At 36.1% G+C, this 23,239-nt stretch overlaps 3 protein-coding genes across 5 annotated transcripts; 1 reads left to right on the forward strand and 2 right to left on the reverse strand.

Annotated features, from left to right (window-relative positions):
* Window positions 1-511: 511 nt before the first annotated feature.
* LOC104236369 (UPF0481 protein At3g47200-like) lies at window positions 512-2,299 on the reverse strand. 2 transcript variants are annotated; one of them, XM_009790281.2, is made up of 2 exons: window positions 2,206-2,299; window positions 512-1,880 (listed from the first exon to the last, which is right to left on the reverse strand). In XM_009790281.2, the coding sequence occupies exon 2, from the start codon at window positions 1,862-1,864 to the stop codon at window positions 539-541; it is 1,326 nt and encodes a 441-aa protein (XP_009788583.1). In that variant the 5' UTR covers window positions 1,865-1,880; window positions 2,206-2,299; the 3' UTR covers window positions 512-538. The 2 variants fall into 2 exon arrangements, with proteins under 2 accessions (XP_009788583.1, XP_009788584.1); XM_009790282.2 differs by having other exon boundaries at window positions 512-1,929.
* A 1,054-nt stretch (window positions 2,300-3,353) lies between these two features.
* LOC104236370 (aldehyde dehydrogenase 22A1) lies at window positions 3,354-11,230 on the forward strand. The gene is made up of 14 exons (XM_009790283.2): window positions 3,354-3,667; window positions 3,807-3,850; window positions 5,203-5,295; window positions 5,995-6,122; window positions 7,247-7,369; window positions 7,496-7,649; window positions 7,888-7,991; window positions 8,068-8,146; window positions 8,305-8,400; window positions 8,809-8,946; window positions 9,315-9,530; window positions 9,627-9,818; window positions 10,495-10,638; window positions 10,709-11,230. The coding sequence occupies exons 1-14, from the start codon at window positions 3,556-3,558 to the stop codon at window positions 10,862-10,864; spliced, it is 1,779 nt and encodes a 592-aa protein (XP_009788585.1). The 5' UTR covers window positions 3,354-3,555; the 3' UTR covers window positions 10,865-11,230.
* A 330-nt stretch (window positions 11,231-11,560) lies between these two features.
* Window positions 11,561-21,866, reverse strand: LOC104236371 (FIP1[III]-like protein). 2 transcript variants are annotated; one of them, XR_713409.2, is made up of 10 exons: window positions 21,463-21,866; window positions 19,930-20,108; window positions 19,377-19,503; window positions 19,119-19,187; window positions 18,230-18,331; window positions 17,976-18,154; window positions 15,673-17,464; window positions 12,956-13,002; window positions 12,173-12,883; window positions 11,561-12,071 (listed from the first exon to the last, which is right to left on the reverse strand). XR_713409.2 is itself a non-coding variant. In XM_009790284.2 (9 exons), exons 1-9 carry the CDS (start codon window positions 21,817-21,819, stop codon window positions 12,463-12,465), a joined length of 3,273 nt encoding a protein of 1,090 aa, XP_009788586.1. In that variant the 5' UTR covers window positions 21,820-21,866; the 3' UTR covers window positions 11,561-12,462. The 2 variants fall into 2 exon arrangements, 1 of the variants encoding a protein (XP_009788586.1); XM_009790284.2 differs by having other exon boundaries at window positions 11,561-12,883.
* Window positions 21,867-23,239: the final 1,373 nt, after the last annotated feature.

The raw sequence follows: 23,239 nt of genomic DNA on the forward strand, positions 1-23,239 counted from the left end.
TAGAAACAAGGTAATATACAATCTATACTCATTTCTAATCTGCCAACTACTTCAAAAGTTTGATGATTATTCCGAGTCACTAAATGGAATCTTACAATTCTGTATCTTAGGAGCTGTAGGTGTCTGGCTACAATCTGCATCAACTTTTTCATGAATCACTTGGGGGGGGGATAGAATCCTTCCATCCTTAACAAGAAGTCTCGGGTTTGAGGTTGTGGTGGGATGGATAGGATCTCTTCATCCTTAACTAGAAGTCTCGGGTTTGAGGTTGTGGTGGGATGGAATGGATAAGATCCCTGTACCCTTAACCAGAAGTCTCGGGTTCGAGCCTTGTGGAATGAAGAGAATCTAGGTAAAAAACACTCCTTTAATGGGATAATTTGGAATCTGCATATAATGGTGTATACCAAAACGAAAATGATGAAAGGAGATTGAAAACTCAAATTTCTCAGAAGTGGTGCAGTAAAAATGCTGGTAAAGAAAATAAAATTGCAGTAAAAATAGAAACTACTGAGAAAACAGTCAAGCCTGCAATTCCTTAGGAAGTCTTTTCATATACATTGCTGAGTTTCTGGCAACATACTTTCCACATTGTTTTCTTCTTGTATCCATTAACTTTCTCACAAAGTCCACTATAATAGAAATCCTTGACATCAAACTCTACATGAAGCTTATGGAACAGTTGAAAAATCTCTTCATCATTATATAAACTGCTGTCCAAAATCTCCCTCTGTATTAAATGGCTTGCATCTTTTGCAGACCTTACAAGAGATTTCATGAGGTAAACGTAAGACATAACGTGTTTCGAACCAATGTTACTGTGAGCCAGTAAAGTAGTTGTGGATACTGTTGTACGAACATCAGACGCTAGATATCTCACTCGCATACTTGTTGAACCAAAATGCTCCAGTGCCATCAGATTTCGGAATAAAATCTCAGAGTAGTTGTGTATTTTCAAAGTTGGGATTTCCAATACTTTGTCTTTGGTGAATCTCACATTCATAACACTTTCACTTATTGCCTTCTTGAACTTGATCCCTACAGCATGAAGATGTAGTACATTGTGCAAATGCTTTTGTACCCCATTTGGTTGAATTTGAGGAATTGTTGGAAGATAACATTGGTGAACCAAGTCCAATAAATGGTGAACTTTAGGGCCAAATTTCTCTATAGTAATGAGTCCTTCACCTGGAATTAATTTTCTAAAGAAGAGTAAAGCAAGTTGAATAAGGGAATAATTACATTCTTTAGGAATTGGAACTAAGTGAAATATTTGGTGTAGAACAAAAAAGGGGATTTGATTTTCGAGTAGAATTAAGTCACATCTTAAACGAAAAAACATCTCGTAATTGCTAAAGAATATATCATCTCTACGTCGATAACCCTTTAAAGCAAGCTTGATAAAAAGCTCAATGAGAAAGCCACAATCAAGCAACATCATTTGGACAAATTCATTACTTCCAATTTGATCAATTGTGTTTTCTCCATAGCATTTTCTTGCTTTCTCCTCTAAATCTCTAAGTGCTTTCACACAATTCTCTAAAATGGGTTGTGTGTTTATTGGTTTTCGACTAACTAGCGTGTTGAGATAACACCACTTTTGTTCCTCCATGTTTTTAAGTGTGTCAACTCCATGATGAAAAGGACCTATCGAGACTAATTTAGGAGAGTAACTATTTTCACTTCCCTTTTTTATTTCTAGAGGAACTCTGTTGATACAATGAAAACTTGAGATATTTTTCATCTTTTCGCCAATTGATTGTACAAGATCTTCTTCTTCTTGCACGATATCGAGTAACACATGATCTTTGGTTTTGATATTTGTATAGGATATATCTTCTTCTTTCATCTTTTCTTGAGACATTAGTAGAATTGATTCCCTACAAAATTTTTATTTCATTAATCTTTATAACTGAATTAACCAAACTCCTGCAGAAAAAAAAAGAACTTTCAAAAACCTTGAATGTGTACCACCCACCCCTAACAACCATTTTAAGCATCGACGAATTCAAGATTTAGAGTCAGAGTACGTTTTGTTTTTTATATATGTCTCGAACACATATATCTAGTCTGAGCTAGATAAGTGAATTATGTCGATTACGATACATCTAATCTAAATCCTCCACTATCCCTAAGGTGAAAAAGAAAGAAAAAGAGAAGCAAATAGATGAAATTAAAGGTTGAAAAAGATTGAAATAAGTTTACCAGATGAATGCAGCAATGATATTAAAGAGATAATCCAAATATGTTGATGATGACAAACCATAAAATAAAGGAATATGATGATTGGTAGGCGTTATAATCAATGTGTCTAAAAATAAAATTTTATATCTTCTTATGAATTTCACAGATAGGAGAATTCATTTGTTTACTTCATTTAGAGAAAAGCATTTGTTTTGTCAGAAAGCAAAGAATTATTACAAAGAAAAGCTTATTAATTACTTCTCTAAGAATCTTGAATTGGAAACAGTATTGGAGTAACAAAAGAATATAAATATTCTTAGACTTTGTTTTAAGTTGCATATATGTAAAGTTACTCTCTTTTATTGTTTCCAAATACAGGTAATATCCAGCGGCCAAAGCTTAGACAAATGAAAAATACTCATAAAAAGAGAATAACAAAGTATATTATGAGGTCAAACGTATTTAATTTTAGATGTAAATTTGTACCTCAATTTTTTAACTTTTAAAATATAATTTATGTTTATTAAAGCTATATATACAACAACAACAACAACAACATAGTGAAATTTCACTAATGGAGTCTGAGAAGGGTAGTGTGTACGCAGACCTTACCCCTACTCCGAAGGGTTAGAAATACTGTTTTCGAAAGACCCTCGGCTCAATAGAACAAAAGGACAAAAGTAGAGAATATTAGTATCACCACAGAAATAATAAGAAAAAATATGAACATGAAATCCCGAAGAAAAATGCAAAGTAAAGCGATAGCTATTGAATATGTCATGCACTGAAATAGTATGACACAACAATGACACTAGGTATCTTAGATAAAAACCCTATCAGACTAGTCACAAAGGTATAAGTAAGACAAGTCCCAACTACCTCCTAACCTACAACCTTAATACTCGACTTCCACAACTTCCTATAAATCACAATCTTATAATTGAAGTCTATTATATACAGTCTTACCTTATATTTTATTTCCACGGCTCGAACCTCTAGCCTTGTGGTCACGTAGCAACAACTTTACAAGAGAGCCCTTCATATACCCAGTGAAGTACTCATACATTAATTACCTATATTAAGATCTAAAATGTGTACAAGTTGACTAGCCTTTGTTGAAAAAATTTACTTATCACAAATCATTACATATTTAGAAGCGGTAAAACTAGCAGTGACTAAATAATTAGTGAACTAAAAAGTAATGTAAACACTGAAAAGCGACGTCAGCGAGGAACTGAATCTTATTTTTTTCTTTGTGGCTATGGAGATTCATTTCAAATATTCCTTCTAAAGAGTAGCGTAAAACCCTAACGTTCTTCTCGATTTGGCCATTTCCCTCTCCGAAGCTTCTAGAGTTTTCCCGAAACTTCCATGGCGTTCTGGTGGGCGCTGATTGTAATTGTATTCGCATTCGCGATCTGTAAGTTACTGTTGATGCTCATTCCTTCCAATGTCCCTTCCATTGACGTCGACACTTCCGACGGTAAGGCTTCGAACAAAATGTCGTCGTATTTTGCATTTTGCACTACTTTCAAATTGCTTATTATTGATAGCTGTATTGTTGATTTATTTTTTTTACATGTATTAATTCGTTGATTTTAATGATATTTTTGGTGTTATAGTGTTGGACGATGGGAATCACACGAAAGAGAACAGCTTCATTTATGTAAGTAATGAATGAAATGCTTTTTGCTTAGAGTCGAATTTTGGTACATTTACTTTATGTTGATATTATTGATGGTGTTGAACTATTCCATCGGGTACATCCCACCAGGACAAGTACCAGATAACTCTACCCATCAAAGCTCAGGCAGATGGGAAGGCAAAAAGCACTAGGTGATTTCTTCTCATCCGCCTACGCCTTGGTAGGAAGAGTTCTACCCGGTACCTGTTGAAATAGTTGAGGTGCGCAAGCTGGCCGCGCACTACTATCAAATACTAATTATAATAATAATAGTAGTAGTAATAGTAGTAGTAGTAGTAGTAGATAGTGTCGAATTGTGTTTTGCTTAATTTTTTTTTTGTCGTTTTTATGTTTGAAATGTTTTTCATGGCGTGATTTGGTTGAAATGTGGTTAGTTGAGGAGGCACTGTAGTGATAGATATTTTACTGTATTGCAGAAAACAATTTGAATTTGGAAGTGTGTTTGGTAGAATGTAAAGCTGTTTCCTGTGGAAAGTGTTTCACATTGACATTAGAAATCATTTACTAGAACATTTTACAATGTTCAATTGGTATATTATAATCATAATATCATACAAGGTGGTAGATAGAGTATGGGGATTGAATTCCCCAAGGTGGAAGTCTAACGGTCGGGGCAACCTTGGGAAGCAAGATTAAAGTCCCAACATAAGCTATACTAGATGAATTATTCTTATCTGCTTAAGCTTGGTAGCCTGAGTTACATGGTACATGTACTGGTGAGAAATAGAAAGTATCTAATGAATTAACCTAGGTGTGCACAAGTTGGCCAAAACATCACCTTTTAAAAAAAACGAAAAGAATGTGATGATCGTATTTTTGTGGTGTTTTTGTAAAGGTTGTCAAAAAAGCCTGAATGTTGGTTGAAGCAAAAGATATGTAGCAGAATGGGGATATTTTGTGAAAGAAAATGATCTCCGTCAGTAAGTTTCTGAAGTCAATTTTCTTCTTTCGATGGAAATAAGTTTATTCCGCAACCATTTTCAAAAATTCAAGATAACTGAACACTGAAAATTATTGGGAAAATATTTGTCTTAGTGAACACACTGGGAATATGAGTTTTATGTAATTTACAGCTTCACATCTTACTGAGAGTAGCTCTTCGGTCTTAGCGCTTCCAACTCATTTACACTATCAAGAAGGCATTTCTCTTTAGGAGAACTAGTCAGATGACACAGTTTGAGTTTTAATGTGGTGTGCATGTCTGTGTTGTTAGAACTTTGCCCTCTTACCTTTTGTGGAACTTTATATGGTTCATTCCACAAAGAAAAGAATGTGACACTTGTATCTTTTGATGACGAATTTTGCTCATTTAGATTCCCTCGAGAAGGCATACAGACAAAGTTCAGTGCTATGAACCTGCAACAATGAAGTACCTGGGTTTTTTACCAGCGCTGAAACCTGATGAGGTCAGATTTATGTACTAATTGTGTTCCTCTATTCTAAATGTCAATATCTTGTGTCATGCACTAAACTAACTTCCCCTTTTTCCTCCATCCTTTTTACATGGTTCAGTATCTAGAATCTCTGTAATTTCTCAAAAAGTATGTAGTAATTTTGCATGAAATTTTGCATAAAAATACTGAGTCATATTATTGGGATTTGATTAAGCAATCAGCTCACTGGTTCTCTTTTCCCGCCACTTATTATTGTAAGAACCTATATTACTCGGACTCTCCGAAAATATCGCCGGGTGCATGTCGTATTCTCCAAAAGCAGTGTATTTTTGGAGAATCCGACACGGGTGCGGCAGTATTTTGGAGAGTCCCCGCAACATAGGTAAGAACCTTTATGTGATCATAAACTTATACATGAACTTCAAGATTATAGGTTTGTTCTTACAAATAAACCAAACAGGTGTGCTAAGATTAGTGTCAGAATTAATAATCCTTATTTGGCACACTTTTTCACCAGCGTAGGCCTTATCATAGTTAAAGTGGTGGAGGTTCCCCGTGGTTTGTGGTTTGCCTTAGCTTTTTCCACCTCATATCTGGAATCGTATTAATTTCCTTGTTTTTCACCCCTAAAACCAGCATCGGCAGTCTTTTGTAGATAAATACCTCTTTACATGCAAGCCAAATGCAATTAACAAATTAAATTATGCTCAGGTTAAGGAGCGGGTTGCACATGCAAGGAAAGCTCAGAAGATATGGGCAAAGAGTAGCTTCAAGCAAAGACGTCTGTTTCTGCGTATACTTCTAAAGTATATTATTGAACATCAAGACCTTATATGCAAGTAAGGGCCACTTACCATGTAAAACTGCTGTTTGACACTGCCAACAATAATGACACTTTTAAATATGTTCAAGGTGCATGATGAAAGATACTGAAATGCTTAAGGTAGTTGTTGCCTATGTTTCTTCAACATCATCTGTATAGGAGCAGTAAACTCTTAAACTGACAATATTCGAGCAAAAACTTAGGGAATTAGACTGGATTCTTTCTTTTTGGGACATCATTTTACGGATCAAAGAATTTAGAAGAGTTAGTGATGCTGGAAGACTCTATATGCTGAAGTCCATGTTGACGCATATGTCAGTTTTTATGGATGTGAGGTACAATTCGTGACCAAATATTGGTGGACCTCCAAATGAAATATTATCAGTTATTGATTTATACACTAACATGGTGTACACAGTAAAGTGTTTCAGGAGAGACCCATAGTTGAGACAATTCTTGTGGTGGTCCAGATAGAAAGTGCTTGGAGACAGGAGCAGTGTTCCATTGAACATAATTTCGTTTCGCAATCATACACTACGAAATTGAAGAGGAGATAAGTGCAGAAAATCTATTAAACTATTGCCCAATTTATCCAAAAAAAAAAAAAACTATTTCTTAGAGATCATAACTTTATGCCAGTGACATTATTCCAAGTGTTTGGTTGCATTCAAAGTTTTCTATCCAATAATACTAAATATAACTATTGAAATATCAAAGATAGACAAATAAAAGATCTGCAGAAGAATCTCGCCCCCAGGGCTTTGGTCTAATGGTAAGAGCTCAGAAAGTGATGCATAGGTTAGCGCATGTCACATGCTCGAACAATGCTGCAGACAAAAGCATGGTATTTAAGTGGAGAAAGATAGAGGGGAGGGCCCATTATCGATAGAGTTTCAAACCATGCGCCACCGGCCCTCGGGATTTATTGGTCATAAAAAAATAATAACAGATGAATCTCATGATTATGAAAACATATCATTATCCAATTTCTCTTTCTCTCGCATATGACAACCTATAGTTTTAGCTTTTAGTCTAAGAGTTAGTTGCATTTAAATTGCCTCTTCTTTACACTAAACTACTATGTATCTTCCTATTTTTATTTGACCTTGTCGGATTATTTCTTTGAACAACTTTTGCTAGTATCTCTTCACGTGATACTGGAAAAACAATGGTAGATGCCTCCTTGGGAGAAATAATGACTACATGTGAAAAGATACATTGGCTTCTTTCAGAGGGTGAAAAGTGGCTAAAGCCTGAATACCGGTATGTCATGCAAATGGTTTCTCTTACTTGCATTTCTTTAAAATAGTGGATCCATTACTTCCATGGCTTCAGCCCTTGATACCTAGAAGGGCAAAGAAATTTATGATTAAATGTTGTGGTTTGCAGTTCATGTGGGAGATCAATGCTTCACAAGACTGCAAAAGTGGAATTTTATCCTCTTGGTGTTGTTGGTGCTATTGTTTCGTGGAATTACCCATTTCACAATATCTTTAATCCAATGTTGGCTGCAGTCTTCTCAGGGAACAGCATTGTGATAAAGGTCTTCATTTTTCCTTTCCAACTATCTACGGTTCCTGTTTGCTCATGGATAGAACTTTAGCAACATGGTATGCACTTGGAAAATATTTGAGATGAGCATACTTAAACGTAGTTGTCACATCTTGAACTTTAAATATGTACACATACAATTAAAACTGAAAAATATACAACCTCTCAGAAGCAAAATGCTAAAAAGCAGTGGTTTTGATTTTGACGAGATCCCCTCGTTGTTACCTTAGGTCTCAGAACATGCCAGTTGGTCTGGGTGTTTCTATCTGCGAATCATTCAAACTGCTCTTGCTGCAGTCGGAGCTCCTGAGAACTTGGTAGAAGTTATAACTGGGTATGCATTTATAGAGCATTTATCATCTTTGCTCTGGGTTGATTTGGCATACATTTTATCAAATTTTCCTTGCCAGCTTTGCTGAAACTGGAGAGGCACTAGTATCCTCTGTCGACAAAATGATATTTGTTGGATCACCTGGTGTGGGCAAAAAGGTAAGTCACCCTGAATAGGGCTTATCTTTTCATATCTTATGTGGAGCAACTTAAATTCCCTTTTCATCTTCTCGATAGCTTTAATTTGATTAACCTTTCTTTTTATTTTTCTTTTTTCTGCTTTATAAATCCTGATGTTCTGACTTTGTGTTCTGCAGATTATGCGGACTGCTGCAGATACACTGATACCAGTTACCCTTGAGCTTGGTGGAAAAGATGCATTTATTGTCTGTGAAGATGCCGATGTGCCACATGTATAAATTTTTCTAGTCTGCTTTCTTTTTGGGGATAAAGTACATTTGATTACTTTCCACTATGATAAGATCATTCAAATATCTCTACCAGAAGCTAAAGAAAGAAGATCATTCAACTATACCTTTATTTCAACAACAACAACAACAACAACAAACCAGTATAATCCCAGTGGGGTCTGGGGAGGGTAGTGTGTACGCAGACCTTACCCCTACCCTAGGGTAGAGAGACTGTTTCCAAATAGACCCCCGGCATCCTTCCCTCCAAGAACTTCCCACCTTGCTCTTGGGGAGACTCGAACTCACAACCTCTCGGTTGGAAGTGGGGGTTGCTTACCATCAGAGCAACCCCTCTTGTCTTATATACCTTTATTTCATGAGCCTTTAATGAAATAATCAAACTTAATGCAGGTTGCACAAGTTGCTGCCAGAGCAGCTCTCCAATCAAGTGGGCAGAATTGTGCTGGTGCAGAACGTTTTTATGTTCACAAGGACATTTACTCTTCTTTTGTTGCTGAAGTAGTTAAAATTGTGAAATCGGTTACTGCTGTACGTATCTTTTCTCCTTTTTGCCTCATTTTCAACTCGATGCATTATAAGATCTTTATTCTTCATGGGACAGCATTTTGCTTATAATGGTTGTTTGACTTCTTAGTTAGATAGCTTATTGATCTTATCTGAATGTTCAGCTCCCAATATATCATGTTCATCCTTGTTCAGTTTCCAGTATGCTGCTAATTGTGAGCGTTATAAGTATGAGTTTGCCCAGAATTGAGAGATAAATACATAATAATTTCCTGAAGCCTAAGCATAAAACTACTTATTCTCTTGTTAATTACATTAATATTAGTGATTTTGCTGATGTGGTCCAATTTTCTAAAATAATTATATAATCAAAACTGAAAATATTATTGTAGGGCCCTCCTCTATCTGGGAAGTATGACATGGGAGCCATATGCATGCAAGAGCATTCTGAAAAGCTTCAGTACCTGGTAAATGATGCCCTAGACAAAGGCGCTGAAATTGTTGCTCGAGGAAGTGTAGGCAATATTGGCGAAGGTGCTGTTGATCAGTACTTCCCTCCTACTGTGATTGTAAACGTAAATCACACCATGAAGTTGATGCAGGAGGAGGTATCATCAGTTTGATATATTTTCTTTTGTTTTAGTTTACTACAGGGATAAAGGTGGTCTGATTAACTCCATATGGAAATTGCTAATTGCTCGCAGGCTTTTGGACCAATATTGCCAATAATGAAATTCAGCTCTGATGAAGAAGTTGTTCAGCTTGCAAATGATTCAAAATATGGACTTGGTTGTGCTGTATTTTCAGGCAGTCAGCGTCGTGCTAAGCAGATAGCTTCACAATTACATTGTGGAGTGGCTGCTATCAATGACTTCGCATCAAGTTACATGTGTCAGGTACTTGGAGTGTAGGCATCAAACTCTTGAGGCATTTTATCAAGAGTTTGGCATACTTATATGTGACTATTTGCTTCATGATGATTGAGGTATGATTACAAACTAGCGACAATTTTGTGAACCTTAGACAATACCCTGTGACATCTGCATGAGAACTCCATTAGTGATTGCCGTAATTATCTTTTCTCCATTATTACTATTTATGTATCAAGGTTCATTCTGCTTAAGTCTAACTGTCCTACTTGAAAGTTTATGCAGATCCCACATGGTCTTATTATTTCTTAACCTTCACATCAAAAGAGATCAAAAAGATCCTTTCCATCATGACTTACCCTAATTCTTCAACTGCCAAAGTAACCCTTAATTGCATAACCTAATCCAAAGCTACCTTTCCCCTCGTGACTTGATCCCATTCTCAATTAGTGAGGCTCATGACCTTTCTGCTCCCATCATCGGTCCTGAAGCTTCACCATGTCCAACCCTGACATCTCCCTCTTCTAAAGGCCAACTACCTCAAAAGTGCCAAACTTTATCCTTTAAAACTGACTTTGGTTTAAATATTTTGGACCTCCCTGCTTACTTGGTTAACGCCATCCCCCTTCCCGGCATCCCTTTTTTCATGTTTCTTTTCAAATTGCGCCCCTTCTCAACCTTTCTTCTGAATAATGATATGCAGTCCCTGCCATTTGGTGGTGTAAAAGACAGTGGATTTGGAAGATTTGCTGGTATTGAAGGATTGCGAGCTTGCTGTCTTGTAAAATCAGTGGTGGAGGATCGGTGGTGGCCTCTTATTAAAACCAAGATACCAAAGCCTATTCAGGTGAGTTCCACATCTTCTGAAGTCATTCTATCATTCATACACTTCATGTCATTTACCCATATTTTTGCAGTATCCTGTTGCTGAGAATGGATTCGAGTTTCAAGAGTCTCTTGTGGAGGCTCTTTATGGTTTGAACATCTGGGATCGTCTACGGGCATTGGTGAATGTTTTGAAACTCCTTTCAGAGCAAACCACCCCCACGAGCAATAGAAGGCGAAGTGACTAAAACTACTGCTCATCTTTTTTGGCGAGAAGCTTAAAAACAAGCACTCAAACAATTTCCTTTGATCTCTCATCCTGCAATTGCTCTCAGGGCTGAACTCTTGCTCACGTTTACCTTTGGGTTACTAACTGGATAATCAATTTTGGTTTTTGTCGGGATTATTCAGATTAGTTCGAATTACTTTTCTGTCCAGCTTTGACACTCGTGAAATTGTTAATGCAAGGACAGTAGATGTATAGACAATAGTTTTGAGTGTGCTTTAAGCTAAAATAGTTCATCGGCACTATCCCATGGTGCATGACTATGGCCAGGCTATATGTATCCTCCGATGACCTTTCTTATTCTCAAAATTGCACCATTTTAGTAAAAGTTCTGCCTGGTGACATTCCAATCCGAGCCAAAAGAAGCTTGTATACCAAATTGAAATGAGACCATAGTTGTATTACATTTAGCAACATTTCGGAGTTTCATGCTCTGGCCTTAGCTATGATAGTTCACTGTACTCATCAAGGAGTGTTACTTGCAGCAATACTTTAGTAGCGCGCAGGGCAAAGACTTTTGAATCGCATCTAGAAGAGTTACTTTTAAATGGATAATTACATTGACAAACTCAAGATCTCTAGAACCCTCATCGACAAAATAAGTGCATGAGATAATCTGTAAAACTTGGCTGAAATACAATTATTACTGCTACAATTACCACGAAAAAATGTAGATGCTCAAAAATGACAACTCCGTGTTTAGTATCACAATGATTAAGGAAAAGAAACCCATGGGAAACTACAATAGCTACGATAAAATAGTCCCTTAAACATGTTTTTCTACACTCAAAACTTTTGAAAAGCTGAATAAGAAGTAGCAGATAGCACATACGTTATTTCTTTCCCTCTTAATTTCGCCCAGGCCAAGAGGTGAAATGTATTCTGTAAATGGCCTCCAAGGTTCCAACTACCCATAAGTCTCTACGACTTACAACTATAAACTAGACACCAAAATGTTACTTCTGTACTTACTATATTATCCTTAAGTCAATTGTTCTACGTACTAACTTCATAAACAAGGAAAGCAAAATGAAAAATAAGCCTTCCTGTTGTACAGCAGAAGGCAAATATTTCATGCGAGCTGACAATTTGAACCTGTAGCTCCGAACCATTGCATCGAACAAGAACAGCTTTTTCCATGCCACTGCTTCCAAAACCTATTTAAGGAACTACAAGAAAGATGACAAACCTAAGAATTGAGACATTATACAATGGAGCCACCAATGGCTTCCTCCTGTAAAATTGGGAATTCTAAGAACTCAAATCATACCATCACTGGTAGCCTGCTATGAGCAACTTAAATCCTTTTGACATCAAAATAATCGATTATACTTTTAAGAGGAAAAATGGAGTTTAGCAGAGACAACAATATCCTTTATTAGACGTGTTTTCTTTTTCCCTCTTTTCATGGGAAAAGTATTCTTCTTAACCCCAGATATACCATCAGCAGCCATTTCTGTAGGTGGAATGCCACTATACAGATCCAGTTATGAAGGTGAACTAAGAGGCAGATCCTCTAATATGACCACACAGCCAATGGCATTTGATGAAACATTCGCTTTAGTTGGCCTCACTTGCAACCCATCTCCTCTTTCGTGCTGGTCTTGGTTGCATAGCTTCAGTCGTGCCAGTAAACAAATCAACGGAAGGCTTGGAGATATTCTTTGAATCACTTTTTAGAGCAATAGGCTGCTTGAAACGCTCTCCACGCTTTTCCATCTTTGCCATGATCTCCAAAATTTTAGGGTTGTCCTTTCCCTCCACATCTTTATCATTAGCAAAATTCTTCATTTCACTGACTTGCGATTTTCCAAAACAAGTGCTTCTCCTTTTAATGGTTCTCTCATTCATTACTTCAGAAATTATCTCTCCCTCTTCAATATCCAAAGACTCTTCCTGCTGGGCATCTGAGAATATGTCAAGCCTCTCTTTCTCATTTTCTTTAGGATCAGTTGTCAGGTTTCGACTTCTGAGTGTCCTCCTGTAATGGGGTTCGTTAGTTCCATCAATAGGCTTCAGCTCCACATAACTATCTGAATCCAAGTAGCCATACCTGCCAAAGTATGTTACACCCCCTGCTTTGGAGCATCTTCCGGAGGACTGCAGATCCAGAGTCACAAATAAAAAATCAAAATCCTGATAGTTTACACAATTAATGAAGAGAGGCCGCCTTATCGTGCATGAGCTCACATGACACAAAAACTTACCATGCACGAAATTAGAGAACTTCCCGACTGTTAAAAGGCATCACTATCATACTAAGTACTAACAAAGCTGAAACTTTGAAAGGGGATGTAAATTAAATCATTAAATAGAAGAGAGTTATTTAGTCAGTGACTATATTGGTTTGTAAAATCATAATTAGAAGTGAAGAATAAAAGGAATTAGCATACGTGTAAATCTACAGGACCTGCCAAAGTAGAACACCAAGTTTTAGTTTACCAATAACTTCAATTTAAGACGTCGGAATGTGTTGGGAACAAGGATAATCACAAAGCTTTATAATGTTTTCAAAGTATATCAACACAAAATATAAATATAACAGTGCATTTTTAACATGAGGCATCAATGTATGTAAAGTTGATGGTTATATGGTGAAAAAAGAAATGGATCCTGAAGCAGCAGTAAATGCATTATAATCATGAAACAAAGCATGCAGCTAAAGTTTTCTCCACATCTTTTTTCGGTTTTCTATTATTATATTAGTTTTCTCACTTTGAAACCACAGAGGGAGGGGTGGGAACTAAGCCTATCACAGTATCTTACCTACAGAGCTGGAAAAGGCAAAGAGCAAATCCCAAATCCTTTTTATATTTTGGTATATGGTGTTTAGCTTCTTTTTTTTGATGAAGGCAGTGATTTTGTTGAAAAGATGGGGAAAACCATACATACAAGATTTATACCACATAGAGAACCTTAAAAACCATGATGATAGAGAACCATATCTTTTTATAAGAGAACCTTATAAAAAGACATGGTTCTCTACAAAAAGCACCCGATCATCAGCATTAACTGGTAATACAGTCAACCCTCTCTATAACAGCGTCGTTTGTTCCAAATATTTTTGGATGTTATAGCGAAGTGCTGCTATAGAGAACATATATTATAACATAACATAAAAATTGGTTCCGGAAAACTTGGCTTTTATAGTGAAGTATTGTATATAGGGATGTTGTTATAGAGAGGTCTGACTGTATCCGAAAGTGGTCCAAAAACATACAAGGTATGATGTTTAATCGTTATGTCCTCAAACTGAAAACTATCTACTTAAGATCTCAAGAACTATGTATAGAAAAATTGAAGACTACTACACCTAACACCCCCTACCAGTCCCTATCCCCTTAAAATATAAAGAAGATTTCATTTGTAGTCCAAGTTCAAGCAGGCGCAATATCCAATATGGCCTCTCAAATCGAATTTAGAGAATCTAACTATCTGGCTAAAACTATCATTTCCTATCTAAAAGACAAGTTGGCCACAACAAAGACATAAAAGGAGCATACACTGGGAACAGCAACGTCAGTGGTGTGGCAATCTACTTTATCTTATTTCACTACCCATCTCACATTCTTGAACAGGATTCAATGTCATCATTTTCAAATTTGTTGATATTGAGCAATAAATGAAAGCAAAGATAATACTTTACTAAAAACAGAAGGTATCCCACGTACACAAGCTCATGTCAAGAAAGAACATATGATTTGCTAGAATGAGGAGCTACAACAATAAAGTTCCTGCGTAAGCACAATTTTATGATAGTTGATACCCAAAAAGAAAAGCACATTCAGGACACGTAGCTTGACGCTAATAGTAAAGTTCAACAAAGTTTTATGCCAATGCCAGCTACAAAAGGCGACTTTCGTCCTAAACCGTTTCTCTATTAGAGATAAAGAAAACAATCAATGAAGTCATGCAGAAACATTGTGCTAGTGATGTATCAATCTGCCAGAAACAGGATAGAAAGATCCACAACCCCTTTCAACCACAGAAATAGAAACTCTTTTCTTTAATTGAGATCTGGTTAGTCAGAAGAAATAGAAAGTCTCACCATGTATACAATTTAGTGATATCCACCCACTAGCTATACAATTTGGTGAGTTTTCTTTCTAGTTTAGCAGAGATCCTCTATACAGATATTAACATTGCACTATATAAAAATATTTTACTTGCTTATCACTGTTGGAGAAGAGAAAGACTACCTATATAATTCTATAAAGACAACGAACTACTGGAGTCCTCTCACATTTCTTGCAAAAGCTTTACCACATTAGATATTTAATGTACACCAAGTGGCAAAAGACTACTACCAACTGGAGCTACATAATGATAAATGCTCCTTAAACAAACACTCTTTTCTAATCAAAGTATAGACGACTGTCACTAACAATCTATTTTTTGTTGGATCAAGAAAATAAACCGACTAAATGGTCACTGACAAATTTATATGGTACCATAAGTAAATACCGAATATTGATGATCAATTGATCATAGGTAATGTAAGAATTCCTAGCAAAGCAACCTTAATATGATTTTGGAATGGCACGCCCAATCTTTTAAGCGCCAATTCAAGAAATTTAAATTTAAAAGAAAATCAAGGCAATATGAAAACTTCAGAGAAAAAGGAACATACTGAATAAAACGCACAGGGAAATTAGGAAACCTTGGAAGAATCGGATGGCATCGCACAATGGAACAAGACCCAACATATATGGAGTACTCATATTTACATATGGAAGTATACAATCTTGATATTCGTATACACAAAATTACCTCTCTGTTCTCAACAACCAAGGCCGTGGCAAAAGAATCTCTCCCCTTTGGGAATCTCCACCGATTATCTCTATGAAAAAATTTAGACCCTTGACCAAATTGACTGGCTTTATTGCCTTCCCTGATCAATTTGTATTTTTCATGATCCACATGTCTGTCATCTAAAAGCTTTTCTACTAGATCGGGTCCATGTTTATTGTCAAATGACTCAAACCTTTTGTCACTTGAACTTCTTCTGAATGAATATGATGTCTTCTCAGAATCTAATATATTTTGCTGATACCTAATATTTTCATCTTCAACCCTGTGCAACCCTTCAGATTGCCAGTACCTTCTTCCTCTTTTAAAATTACCCTGATTACCAGGATACTTGATTATCTGATCAGCACTAATAGAATTGGTCAAATTAGCAGACTGACCACCATCTTGACATTTCCTAGTCCCACTGAATATTCCATGTCTTCCACGTGGAAGTTCAGGGCTCTGCCACCTTCTGCTAGCTGTACAAGGTTCCCTATACAAACGAAAGGATGGAGGTCGATACGCGTCAAATCTCCCTTCCTCATCCTTTAGATCCATGCAAAATACATTATTTAAACTATCGTGGGAACTGTTATCTCTCCTTTTGCCCCTATTAGGGCTTTTAGTTTCTCTTCTGAAATAAGTCAAATTTACATGATAGCCATCTTCTATAATATTAGTATCCCTGTTGTTGTATGATCTATATCTGTTATCTGTCTCTTCCATGATATCGTAGATGTAATTACATTCAGTTACAAGATCATCAGTCCTCATTCTGCTGTTACTCTGCAACTGATCAATTTTCCACATTTGTTGACTGGGTATCTCATCATCTAGATACGGAATGTGCTTATCAATCCATTGTTCTGATTCATGAAAAGAATTATTGTCCATGTCCTGAACAGTGAGTCTGCTCCCATAATGGGATCGATCTCTTTCCGACAATTCATCATATGTTGATAGTTCAAGAGGATTTAGCTTTCTTTTCGTGCTTCGACTGCTACACCAGTTGTTGTCATATCTGTATTCTAACTGACATTCCCTCTCAGGATCTTTTTTATAGGAATCCCAGCATGGATAATCAGAAAATCTTCCTGCATTACAGTAAAAGGGTTCTGCCCTCTTAAAATGTGAAGTATCTTCTCTTTCATGAGAGTCAAAAGCATACCGTTTATCCCTATGTCTGTGTTGGATCACAGTTGAATTACGCCTTTCATACAGTATCCTAGCATCAGATTTGCGGGAATCTTCAACTTTCAGGTGAGTTTCACTCATTCTACCAGGTCTTCTTCTGTCATGCAGCAGATCTCTTCGCACAGGCTTTCTACCTCGTGTAAAATATTTAGAACCACCAGACTTTGTTTGGATATAACGGGTTCCGGAAACTGGCTGGTAATCAATTGTACCCTTCTCCGGTAACTCAGAGTCTGCATTTGGTAATGACCTTATATGATGATCATGGGATTTCTCAATGTCAAGAAAAGCCCCATCTTCAGATGCATCACTATGACTTAGAGAACAACAAGATGAACCTGGGCTATGCTGTCGGCCTTCACCATGCAGTGGTTCTTGCAACATTACAGATTTTCTTGGATCAGATATGTCTCTCACACTGCTTTTATTCGCATCATGAGAAGATTCAATTGCTCCCGAGGTTTGATAGACATCACATTCAGTTCCCTCTCGGTGGGGATGCTCATCTGCATCGGAGAACTCACAGTTTCCGTTGTTATCTGAATCCATAGACACGTGTTCACGAACAGGTGTGTTCCTGGAATCCAGAGCTAATCTTATGAGAATGAAGTAACTTAACCATTAAATATATTTTTATTCAATACAGATCAGCATAAAACCAGCTGAGAAGCGAGAAGCAAGACCTAAAAGTAAAGGTGAAGATAGCAATTTCTCGTAACACATTTGACTAATAGAAACCCAAAAATGAAACAGATTGCCATGGTCCATGAAAAAAGAAATCTGTGAAAATTTTGACGGAATTTGGCAAATATTTCTGGGACAAAAACTTAAAAAACTTAGAAGCTGACAAAACTTTAAGCCAACTACGAGCATGAAAACCATGCAAGCAAACCTATCACATGTCAAACTCTTATGTCACACCAAAAACAGCGTTCGAAGTTCAACGATTTAAAAAGTAAAATCTGCAAGGGAATTCTACCAACATGTCTTTTCCAAAATAGTTGTGGTCCAAAGAGAAGAATAACCAGAAAGAATAAATCTAATAGAGATACAGACTATCATGACAGTTCAACCAGTAGATCCCAGACCTTCTAGATGTAGAGTTGCCTGATACTCCTCTTCCTTCCAAGCTGGCTAACTCATCTTCACTGGCACTACTAAAACAGAGAAAATCCCTTCCATTTCTCCCAACATCTCCATTCTCAGGTGATTCCCGCTGCTCTTTTGGAGAGTTTATGGGATCTTCCAATGAATCCTGCAAAGCAATCTGGTGCCAGCACAAGACTGTGAGAAGACAGTGCTTAGATGGTCAAGAAGTGGGCAGAATCAAAAAGTTTGTTACCTGTATGACAACATCAGAATCCCGATCCTGCGAACGTTCCACATCTGTCGATGGTTGACGCTCAATGATGCTCTCTTCCACCTCAATTTCTCTACCTTTTGGCTGATCATGGCAAGTTTAGACCATAAGCATCATTAACAGTTCAATTTCAGAAAAATTAAAAACAGCTAGGTTACAAAGACATCTACAATTTTTTTTCCTTTTAAATTCCATACTCAGCATGGTTTGAACAGAAGATGCTAGTTTTCCGACTCAATTCAGATTAAAATGCCCGTCCGTCATAGAGGTAATTTGTTCTTTACAAGTTTTGCCAACTATAACAGGTTCTCATAGTCCAGCACCCTCAAATGGGTGGCAACCAATCCATTGGCATCTCGAGTAAAACATCTTAACAAAAAAGAAATCAAGCAAAGAAGAGCTGCTGAGCATGAGAGAAAGAGTAAAAGAAAGAACCTTTAAAATACAGATGCAGGTAGAGTTAACAGTGCACTCATTATGGTAAGAATTACCTGCATTTTTAGGCAGTCCTTTCCAGAAAAGGGTCAGACCTATGCCTTTACTCAATTACTTATTTTGGCTTTTAATAATGGAAAAGATAAGGTTAAAGATCAAGAGGAATTTCACAACCCATTTGATACATATATAGGTGGGGTGTATGATCCTGATTAATAGGAACTTTGGAAAGACATAACAGTATGAACTGCTGTTGACTAAACAACTTTCGTTGGCTGGAGAAACTGTTCTACTCTGACTAAAGTGACCAGCATTTGCGGACATTACTTCTTGAAAAATATGGTCACCCTCAGCTTTCACAACCCATTTGATACACAAAAGCTGCACATATTGTTTAAGAAGTAGTAAATCATGAGAATCATCCATAGATACCTACCTTACTATTTTTCGAAGTCTTGTAGTCGGAATCCTTGACTACCCTTTTGGCCTTTTCTCGGTGCTTATCCTATTTCAGAAGTCAAGACCAAGGATGAACATGTAAGACATGCAGTAAAACTGGTAGAAGCAACTTTACCACCACTATACATACTCAAAAATTGGGAAAATATACAAAAAGAAAGATGAACAAAAAAATGACAGAAGGAAAAACTATATAATACATATCAGAAAAGACAAACTTGTATACATTCATTACCAGGCAATTGCAATACTGTTTCCAACTATCTTCATCGAAACCAAAATTAAAATAATCTGTCAAGTCAGCACCTGGATACCGCCAAGGTTTCTTCTCAAACATATCAATATTCATGTCCAAGATATTCCTGAAAAATTATAGATCAATTACACATCTATAAAAAAATGAAAAGATTCTATACTGCTAGGATTGTAGATCAGTTATTCTTCCATTTTGTTCTCTTGTAAATATGGTTCAGTACAACCTATGTACTGTTACATACTAATACATACAAATGTTACCATCTCAAAAAACTATGATATTCTGCCTCAAAAGAACATAGAATGGTTTTCTTTGTTAAACCTATTTCACAACAGTTCTTTGAGGAGATGACCAACACTATCTCCAACAAGCAAATATGCACCAGGAAAAGTGGAACCAGTTGTTCCAAATGTAGATTCTTTTCTTTTATCAGTATGTTTGAAATGTAGATATTTTCCAATAAAAATGGAAACACAAGAAAGCACTTAACCAAAGATTAGACTACAGGCTAAGTTTGACCAAATTTACTAACCTCGACCGAGGAAGTGAGAAGCTCTGTCCATTTTGAGCAGCAGAGCCTGAGCCCATCCTTTGCATGTAGCCATTATTATCCCAGGTGCCCTTGACCAATGCTGTAGAGTAAGAATGTAAGCAAGAAGATCCATCGGCTTTGAGATGACTTGAATATGCTGCTTGTGGAGGTCTGGTGTTCTACAGAAAAGGGAAAAATCATAATATGGAGCATGAAGCACTATGAAGTAACATAACTGCATTAATTCATCTTCAATTTGTATACGTTGTATTCTGGCCAACTTGTGCACACAACTAATCCACAAAAGCTAAACGGCACTAATTCATGTAAACACTGAAGAAACATATCACCATGAAAATCGTAACAGTTGAAGAATTCAAAACAGATAATCAAGAAGAAATATCTAAAGATAATTTCAGTAAATTCCCAAGTTGCAGCAATTGATGGTAGGTGTATCGCAAGAAGATCAACCCAAAAAACAAGGGAAGCAGATATTCTCTGCCTTTGCTTTGAAAAAGAGCAAAACCAGGATACATGATATTAAGCATGATTCTGCCCATTTTTCCAATAAACAATATATATATATATATATATATATCATCAATCAACTCGGTTTGGCCGGGTTTAACACTTGAATTAAACCCAAAGCAATATCGAAACAACTCAAATTTATATTTCTCCCACTCCGAAAAATTTGGGACATCTCGCTTCCTTAGATACTTTAAGCAACATTCGCAAATGTATTTTCACCATTTAATATGAGGATAATTGTAACATATAGTAGATTCAGAAAATTTAAATTTTAAATTTTTTAAGAAAATGAATTACTCTCGTCTGATTTTAACTTAACTGGACTCTGATCAGCAAATAATGCCAAACAAATAGGAATAGTGTGTACATTTACCTAATCTTCAGATTCTCAAGCAATCAAACTTCTAATAAAAAAAATTAGTTCAACTTAATTACTGCCAAGTAAGACTTCTGGAAAATAGAAAATGGCATAAATATCAGAATATACAAAATTCGCTTTGTACTAACGTCTGCCTGCTTTTGCATAAAAGCAAACCAAAATAAGCATCCAAATATCTAAGCAACTACTCAATCAGGTTCAATTAATCAATACCAAAACAATAATGAAATAAATTCAAATTTACACGACATTTTTTCTCTAATTTCACAGTCTAAATGATCCGAGGTCGATCCATAATTTGAAGTTTATAGGTTCCGACAACAACCTCAAGTTAGTATACAAGAATAATTGGGTTCTAGATATTTATACATGTTCCAAAATCTAAGAACTTTCTTTTCTTTTCCCTTTTTTCTTACTACAGTGGTGTCCAGGTCAGTTTGCTCGTTCACCAAGTACCCTGCTGCCTAAGGGTAACTCTGCCTAGGAAGAAATCAACTAGTGTTGAAAAATCTAACCAACTTGTCTCGGTCAGGTTCAACAATTAATCAATACCAAAACAATTTAGAAATATAAACTCAAATTTTAAACTACTTTTTCCCTCTAATTTTACAGTCTAATGCTACCTTGTAACTGTTTTTTTCTGCATTGCCGTTTTCGCTGCTGTTTGAATTTTGTCCTGAGCCATTTCCTTCAGCATTTTCCTCAATTTCATCTTCATTGAGAAAATGATTTTCATAATCTTCTTCATCATCATTCAACACTATGTTTAAATCATCCTCACTCTCGCTCTCGCATTCCTCTTCCTCTTCACTTACTGCATTTTCACCGTTGAAATTACCGACGGCATTACAGTCAACATCGTTGACTTCCGTTTGAAGCTGCGTTGAAATATGTACGGTGTTTATTGCTGAGCTTGCTTGGACTTCGACGTCGGCGTAGAGATCGCCGAAATCGTCGTCCTCGTCGACGACGTTCTCCATTTCGAGCGTACGGTGTACACGAAAAGAGTGTGAACTCAGGGTTTTAGATAAACCCTACTTAAAAGTGTAATTAAAAGGAACTAGTATTAGGGGTGTCAATGCATATTGGAAAAGACTAAATCAACCGAACCGTACCGTAACGAACCGATTTTTAGGTTTTCTTTTAAGAGACAGTAGGTTTTTATATAAATTTATAATCACACCGATAATTAGGGTAGGTTTTTTATTTTATAAAAATAAACCGAAAAAATACCGAACCGTACCGAATAAATTTTACATGTAGAAAATATATTTATTTGGTAAGTTTAAAAACAATAATGCACTTAATTTTCTTTCGGCCTTGGAATTATGAAAACTATTACGAGCCAACAAGTAATTAAACTCAAAATACTAATCTCTAAAACCTATTATGCTACTTCTACTTAAACTAAGTTATTTCAAGTATCTTTATTAGCAAGACACAAAGTATTTTATCAATTATGAGTAGCAAACTACAATGTATTGAATATGTTTTCTTTCATATAATTTAGATTTATTTTTTTGAATATTTTATCTCCTATAGACTTTATTCTTGAATCTCATCTTGGTATATCTTTCAACTCGTGTGATTTATATTTTCTTTGTCTTTGTTTGATTTCTTTTACGTTGTTGTAGAATAGTTGATGTATCTATATTCTAGTCATTTTTTTTTAATTCATCACCCTTTAAACAGTAAAAATGTCTAGAGAGTTTTGTTAAATCCTATAAAAACATATGTTATTGCATTCTACTTCTACTAGTGAATTTTACATGTATTTAAAAAAATACCGAAAATTAACCGAACCGTACCGATACCAAAGAGCAACCGACATGATTGGGACGGTTTCGAAAAGTCTAATTTTTGTTATACATAATAGAATAACCGGAAAAAATGGTATGGTACAAATTTTATGAAATAACCGTCCGAACCGAACCATTGACACCCCTAAGTATTAGTACCCGCGCGATGCGCGGACAAAAATCATATCTAATTGTGATGTAGGTTGTTTGAATCATGTGCAAATAACCTTAAAATATAAACTTCTGAGATAAAAATTATATAACATTAGATATTAATTATGAAGAAGGATATGAAATTATTGTTCAAATCTCGTAGTGGACAGCCTATTTTTTATATATATATTTGTATTAGCATAATCCTTAATTGTAGTACTTGCATTTCACTTTGTTGTCAATATTAAAGAATATTAAACATGTCATGTGTCACGACCCAAACTGAAGGGCCATGAATAGCACCCGACCACACTTGTCGAGCACCAACGTACATTTCATCTAACCTTCATTATTATCTTTTAAGGCTGACGAGATCAATATAAATGGTAGACCTAGATCATGGACAACCAGCAATAAAATATGACGGCATGAACATACATAGCAGGGG

This window comes from Nicotiana sylvestris, chromosome 10 (genome assembly GCF_000393655.2).
Source record: "Nicotiana sylvestris chromosome 10, ASM39365v2, whole genome shotgun sequence".
Lineage (NCBI taxonomy): Eukaryota > Viridiplantae > Streptophyta > Magnoliopsida > Solanales > Solanaceae > Nicotiana > Nicotiana sylvestris.